This window comes from Phodopus roborovskii, unplaced genomic scaffold (genome assembly GCF_943737965.1).
Source record: "Phodopus roborovskii unplaced genomic scaffold, PHOROB, whole genome shotgun sequence".
Classification (NCBI taxonomy): domain Eukaryota; kingdom Metazoa; phylum Chordata; class Mammalia; order Rodentia; family Cricetidae; genus Phodopus; species Phodopus roborovskii.
The window spans coordinates 8484730-8492079 of record NW_026126482.1 but is presented as its reverse complement, the minus strand read 5'-3'; the positions used below and the strand labels follow the sequence as shown (position 1 = coordinate 8492079).

At 45.7% G+C, this 7350-nt stretch overlaps 1 protein-coding gene across 2 annotated transcripts in view; it reads left to right on the top strand.

Moving 5' to 3' along the window:
* Nucleotides 1-6240: 6240 nt before the first annotated feature.
* Faf2 (Fas associated factor family member 2) overlaps nt 6241-7350 on the top strand; it is a 37226-nt gene continuing 36116 nt past the window's right edge. For both annotated transcript variants that reach the window (XM_051194252.1, XM_051194251.1), the window contains exon 1: nt 6241-6388. In XM_051194252.1, the coding sequence (XP_051050209.1) occupies nt 6326-6388 (63 nt within the window). In that variant the 5' untranslated portion in view covers nt 6241-6325. The remainder of the gene's footprint in view (nt 6389-7350) is intronic.

The window sequence follows — 7350 nt, the reverse complement described above, 5'->3', positions numbered from 1 at the left end:
GCTGTGGATTACAGACGTCCAAATAAGGTAGCGTCATGTGTAGTCCCCCTCTTCCCCATGCTACCCACCCACCCAACATTGCTCATTTGACACAAACAATTCCTGTGACAGGGTCTTTCTAAGCTGGAGTAGGCCTCCCTGGTGCATTTTTAAATTATTACTATTATTATTTTGGTGTTTTTTGAGACAGGGTTTCTCTGTGTAGCTCTGGCTGTTCTGGAACTAGCTCTGTAGATCAGGCTCAAACTCAGAGATCCACCTGCCTCTGCTTCCTGGGTGCTGGGATTAAAGGCATGTGCCACCACTGTCTGGGCTTTTTTTTTTTTTTTATAGATTTTATTTATTTATTTATTTTTGAATTTCCAAGACAGGATTTTTCTGTGTAACAGTCTTGGCTGTCCTGGAACTCACTTTGTAGACCAGACTGGCCCCAAACTCAGAGATCCCTTTGCCTCTACCTCTCAAGTCCAGCTATTTATTAGTTTTTTTTTTTTGTTTGTTTTTTTTTTTTTTTTACTTTTCAGATATATGAACATTTGCCTGCAAGTATATGTGTGTACCACATGTGTGTCTGGTGCCCACAGGGATCAGAAGAAGGTGTTGAATCCCCTGCAAAAGTCAGGCTCTCTGCAAGTGCAGTATGTGCCTTTAGCCACTGAACCTTAGTGTTTGCTTAGCTTAGCCACTGACCCCAGGGCCAGTTTGCATTCATTAGGGACCTAAGGGCTCCTCTAAGATTACCTTCACAGTCCCTCCGTCTGTCGTGGATGGTGGCTCAAGACCATGTTTTCCTACCCTGTTCGCTTCTATAAAGAGATTTCATTATGTAGGTGACAATGTGAACATCTGTTTCACAGGTTTAGAAATGCTTCTAGAAGGCATTGGTGCACCTCAAGGAATGTGGAAAGAGGCAAGAACAGCTGTACAATTCTTGGGAGTACTGTGGTCTGTGAAAAGTGCATGGCACCCAACAATGTTGGTATCATAATTGAAAACATTTGACAAGTCTGTGTCTGTCAGTGTAAAGGAGCTACAGGTATTCTTGGAGATCCCTTGGATAGAGGACGTTTATACTCCACCTAGCCCAAGTTGCCCATCCTCCGCAGAACTTGTAAAGACTATCATATGGAATTGAGACAGAAAGGCTCAGGGCTTTTCTTTCTTGTAGATAAGGCAAAACAACAGGTGTCCTGTGGCCCCAATGTTCCCTTTATGTTAGAAGTTACCCAGATGGGCAGTGGTGGTGCACACCTTTAATCCCAGCACTCAGGAGGCAGGAGCAGGCGGAGCTCTGTGAGTTGGAGGCCAAACTGGTCTACAGAGTGAATTTCAGGACAGCCTACAAAAGATACACAGAAAAAACCCTGTCTGGAAAAACAAAACAAACAAACAAACAAAAATTATCTGAAGCTCAAAAGGCTATAGCTGGCAGCTGTAGCAGAAATAACCTGAGCAAAAGATTCCGGTAGGATTTTGTACTCAGGCATGGAGGGGCCAAACACTAGCAGTTTCTTCCTGTAAGTGAAGCATTACTAAGGTGAACCCCATCGTCTGCCCCACATTAGTAACTATGAAAACCAGCTTATGCACCACCCTCCCTGTGGAGTGGGGGTGGGGTGGGATGGGAGTGGGGCATAGGAGGGAGAGAGAGAAGAAGGGAGGGAGGGAGGAAGAGGGAACTGGGATCGATATGTAAAATAAGAAAATAAATAAATAAAAATATAAAAAAGAAAAAGCTTATGCAATTGAGGTTGGAACGAAGGGCTTTTGACAAAGACTCTTCATGATGCAGCATGGGATCTGCCCTTACAAAGGTGGCATCTGCCAGCCCACTCCCTAGAGCCATTTCAGGTGCCTCGTCACAGTCCTGTGTGGCAGGGTTAATATCAATATATTTACAGGTGAAGGTGAGCAAACAGGTTTAGAGGAATTGCTTAATTGGTTGTAGTCACACAATCAATCAATGATGTCAGCGCTCTCTCTCTCTGTGTGTATGTGATTTTTTTGAGACAAAGTATCTGTCTCAGAATATCTCTATATAGCCCTTTCTCTTCTGGAACTCACTGTATAGACCAGGCTGGCTTCAGACTCACAGAGATCCTCCTGCCTTTGCCTCCCGAGGCTTGGGATTAAAGGCATGTGTCACCATACCTTGCAGACATCATTTGTACTCAGACCTCCTTGAAGAGCATGAGATATATTTTGTGTCTTACTGTTCTATCAGTCCTGATAGCCTTCTCAAAAGCCTAAGGATCTTCAGCATTATTGCCAATAGAAGCTATTGCTAACTTGGTGTCTTAGTGAGGGCTCCTATTGCTGTGAAGAGACACCATGACCACAGCAACTCTTAACAGCAGAAAGCGTTTAATTGTGGGTGGCTTACAGTTCAGTGGTTTAGTCCATTATCATCACAGCGGGAAGCATGGCGGTGTACAGGCAGACATGGTGCTGGAGAAGGAGCTGAGAGCTCTACATCTGGACCCACAGGAAGCAGAGAAAGGACTGATCTGAGTTTCAGACCTCAAAGCCTGCCCCCACAGTGACACACTTCCTCCAGCCACACCAATCACAATAGTGCCATTCTCTAAGCCTCTGGTGACCACTGCTATTGAAACCACCACACATCTCACCACGCATTTCACCACGTGCTGTACCCAGCAATCCAAGTGCTGTGTTCTCAACTGATAGAAAATATCACATGCTCTGTCTGCTCAAAACATGAGGACCAGGCCTACAATTTCCATGTCTTATGGGACGGAATTTGTACTTCATCAGGACAGTAGAGGTTGGAGAGGTGGCTCAGCAGGCAGTGGCAGGCGGATCACAGTGAATTCAAAGCCAACCTAGGGTACAAAGCAAGTTCCAGGACTGTTCCACAGAGAAACCCTGTCTTGAAAAAACAAAACAAAGCAAACAAACAAACAAGGAAAACATGCATTGCCCCTGCAGAGGATCCAGCTTCAATTCTCAGCACTCACATGGTGGCTTACAACATCTAGAACTCCAGTTCCATCCAGAGGATCCAATGTCCTCTCCTGACCTTCAAGAGCACCAGGAACGAATATGGTGCATGTACATTTGTGCAGGCAAAACACCCATACAGATGAAATAAATAAGTAAAAAATTGATAGGAAAAATTTAAGAAATAAAAAAAAAAAAAAAAGGGAGGCAGAGAGATGGCTCAGTGGTTAAGAGAACCGGCTGGTCTTCCAGAGGACCTAGGCTTGATTCCCAGCACCCATGTATGGGCACACAACCTTCTGCAACTCAATTCCAGAGTATCTGATACCTTTTTCTGGCCTCTGAGGGGACCAGACATGAAAGTGATACACCCACATACATGCAGGCAAAACACCCATACACATAAAATAAATTTAGGAAAAGAAACAAGATTGCAAGGCATTGGCAAACCTATTACTAGAGAAACAAATACAAATTAAATTCTCTGAGATAATTGTTCAGTCACAAGTCTTGGTATGGTATAGGCATAAGACTTGGACCCAGTAAATAATAACACCCCCTCACACACACACACACACACACACACACACACATACACACACACGTGCACACACACACACACACACACACATACACACACACACACGCACACACACACACACATACACACACATACACACACACACACACACTCCTCATACTCACACGCTCACAATACTTCCAGAGAGTTGATGAAATCCATTTAATTTTCTATTTATTTGTGTGATTTTAGAGGATAATAGCTATGCATCATTTACCTTTGATGACATCTGCCCTCCAAACAAACATTGAATAAGTATTTCTTGGTTGAATTCCTAATGCCTATAGAAGAAGATAATTAAGAAACTTTCTCCTGTTGTAATAAAACACCGTGTCCAAGACAACTTATAGAAGGAAGAGTGTATTTTGACTTATGGTTCTGGAACAATAAGAATCTATCAAGGCAGGGAGGTGTAGCCCCTGGCAGTAGACCAGAGGACATCAGAGTTTACCAGTTGTGTGATGTGGGTGCTGGGAGCCAAACACAGGTCCTCTGCAAGAGTAAAAGTGCTCCTAACTACTGAGCCATCTCTCCAGCCCTTCTGCCTTACTTTTTAAGGACAGGCTAGCTGGGCTCTGTCTCAAATTTGGGACAATTTGGCTAGGCTGGATGAACAATGAGTTCCAGAGATCTGCCTGTGTCTGTCCTTCAGCACTGGTATTACAGATCAACATTGCAGATTTTGGCTTTTATGAGAATGCTAGGAATCTGAACTCAGGTCCTGGTGCTGGCCTGGCAGACACTTAATCAATTAAGCCATCTGCTTACCCCTTCCCTTGGGGTTTTTATTAGTATCGCATAAATTACACAAAGGAAAGAATATTTCCAAATATATATGTAAGTATACTTTGATCATCTCCTTTCTTTGTTTTTTGTGGCTTTTTTTTTCTTTTTTGGTTTTTTGAAACAGGGGTTCTCTGTATTGATTTGAAGGCTGTCCTGGAATTTGCTCTATAGACCAGACTGGCCTGGAACTCAGAGATCCACCTGCCTTTGCCTCGTGAGTGTTGGGAGTAAAGGCGTGTGCCAGCAAGGCCGGTCAATCATCTCATTCTTTCTTAACCAACTCCCACCACATTTCCCCCTTCATCCCTCCCTGCTAATCCCCCTCTTCCTTTCAGCTTCTCATTCTACATATGTCAGAAAACATGTGATACTTTGTGAAAATGGCTTACTTTACTTAACACGATGGTCTCTAGTCCCATCCACCTCCCTGCAAACAACATAAGAGCATTCAACAAAAATTCCATTGTACACATATACAGAATTTTTAAAATTTGTTTCTATATTTTTGTATGAGTGCTCTGCATGTATACTTGCGTGCCAGAGGAGGGCATCAGAGCCTATTATAGATGGTTGTGAGCCACCATGTGGGTGCTGGGAATTGAACTCAAGGCCTCCGGAAGAGCAGCCAGTGCTCTCAACCACTGAGCCATCTCTCCAGTCCCTTGTTTTTTGTGTGTTTTTATTCTTTTCTTTTAGACAGGGTTTCTCTGTATAGCCTTGGCTGTTTTGAAACTTTCCCTGTAGACCAGGTTGGCCTGGAACTCAGGTTTCCACCTGCCTCTACCAACTAGGATTAAAGGTGTGTGCCACCATGCCCACTTATATACAGAATTGTCTTTATCCGTTCATTTATTGGTAGACACTTAAGTTGATTCTATAATTTATTGTGCATGGTAAATATGTGAATCTGTGTATTTCTATAGTAAACTAATTTGATTTTTGCAGGTATATACCAGAACTGGTATGGCTGGATTATGTAGTAGTTCTAATTTTAATTTTGAGGAGAATCTTTATATAGACTTCCAAAGTGAATGGAATTCCCATCAGCAGAATTTCACTTGTCCGTAGTGTGACTACTATTTTAAATTGTATGTGTGGTCCACACATTTTCATTAGACAATATTGATCTAGAAGGTTCTAAAGGTTAGAAAAAATGGGAGCAGAGAGGGGTGTTGTTCTTGGTTGTTTTGATATAGGGGCTGATTATGTAGCCCAGGTTGGCCTTGAATTCAAGATCCTCCTGCCTTAGCCTTTCAAGTGCTGGAGGTTCAGCAGTGTGCCTCTTTGGCCCTGGAAAAGGCAGGGGAGACAGGGGCGCTGTAAATTAACTGCATTCAACAAAAAGTAACAGTCCAGGTGGTCTGTCACTTGCAAGGTGTCAAATATACTTAAAATCAAGTCTCTGGACCTAATCCAGTTATCTATCCTTGGTCTGTCACAGGGATGAAGGGCGAGTGGTGTAGGCCCTGGCCTTGACCACCCGGGGACATGGTCCCGAGGGTCTGGGAGCACTGTTAACCGGATTGCAAGCATTCCTAGCAAGTGGCCGCAAAGCCTCTGCACAGTCTCCCCTTCCAAGGCAGCCAGCTTTAGAAAAGGATTAAGAATCAAACTGGCGCTATTTCGTTAAAGCAATAGTTTCCTGGGAAATCTTCAAGCATATCGGAAACGGTTGGAAAAGCTTAAGGAGCAGCCAGACTGCGGGACTTTTCGGAGCTGCTCGAGGCGCGCTGAGGGCCCCTCGGCCTCCGACATCTTTTGAGCAATCTTAGATCTTTGATTGCTAGATTCACTACTTCGGCACTTTCCGGAATTGTTCGGCATAGAATCCAGAATGTCGCCCTCTGGAGGTCGGATTCGGACGGGGCGTGTGAGCTAGCTAGCGCGCGCAGACGCAGTTGAGCACCGGCGGCGGTTCGGACCGGAAGTGGTTGCACCTGAGATCACTTCCGGCGGGTGACGGTGCGGACGGGTCAGGAGCGTAGAGGCGGCGGCAAAATGGCGGCGCCTGAGGAGCAGGATCTAACTCAGGAGCAGACCGAGAAGCTGCTGCAGTTTCAGGTAGCAGCGAGTTCTCGGTGCAGCAGAGGCCGCCGCGGGATGGGGAGCGGGGCCCTAGAGGAGCGCAAAGCCATCCTCAGGTTGGGGTTGGGCCCATTTCCAGACCGGCAGGCGGCCCCCTCCCCCCCGACGCCAACTGCCCGCATTTCCCCGGCCCCCAAGCTCTGTCGGTACCCAGCCTCCCAGCCTCCGCTGCCAGCCAGGCTCGGCCACAGTGGGTCCGCTGCCTTGCTTTCCCTTAGCGGCGCGGGTCCGCATCCTTGCCAGCCCGGTTAACCCGCCAGACCCTCTCCGCCCACCGACTGTCGATGTGCTAGAGATCCTAAGTCCCCATCGCAGAGTTGGCGTCAGCTCGCGGGTCTGGACCGCCGACCACCACCCCGCGCTGTGCACAGACGTTGCTGAGGGTCTCTTAGTTACGAGGTCTTGTGTCGAGGGCTGTAGTAGGGAAGGAAGCACCTACACACAGACCTGGCACCTGCCCTAGAAATATGTGGGAGGGCGCCACATGCGGAAATAATGCAACATTAAGCATCACCGATGGCTTCTGACTGGATGTTGTTACCTTCGGCTTTCTCCTGAACTGCTGACTATGCTTGAGGAGGGTGGAAACGTGCAGGACTCGGCCTCCTATTAGTGGATGTTAACGTTAAAAAAAAAAAAAAAAAAAAAAAAAAGGCACTAAACACTTAACCAAGGTGGAGGGTCTGCTTGGAGGAGACCACCGTGGTGGTAACCGTGGCATTATTAGCCAATTACCTTAGTTCTTAAATGCATGAGTTCAAAGTGTCTATTCCCTTGAGGGTGTTTTGGAGGTAAACTGGAGTTTATGGATGTTGTAAGGTATTAAAAGGACTTTGTAAACAGTAATATGTGCCTAAACAGTTGCTGCCATCAATCAACATTTAACTTCAGATAGAACTAAGTTACTAGAACTCGTTTTCTAACAGGAAATGTGCTCA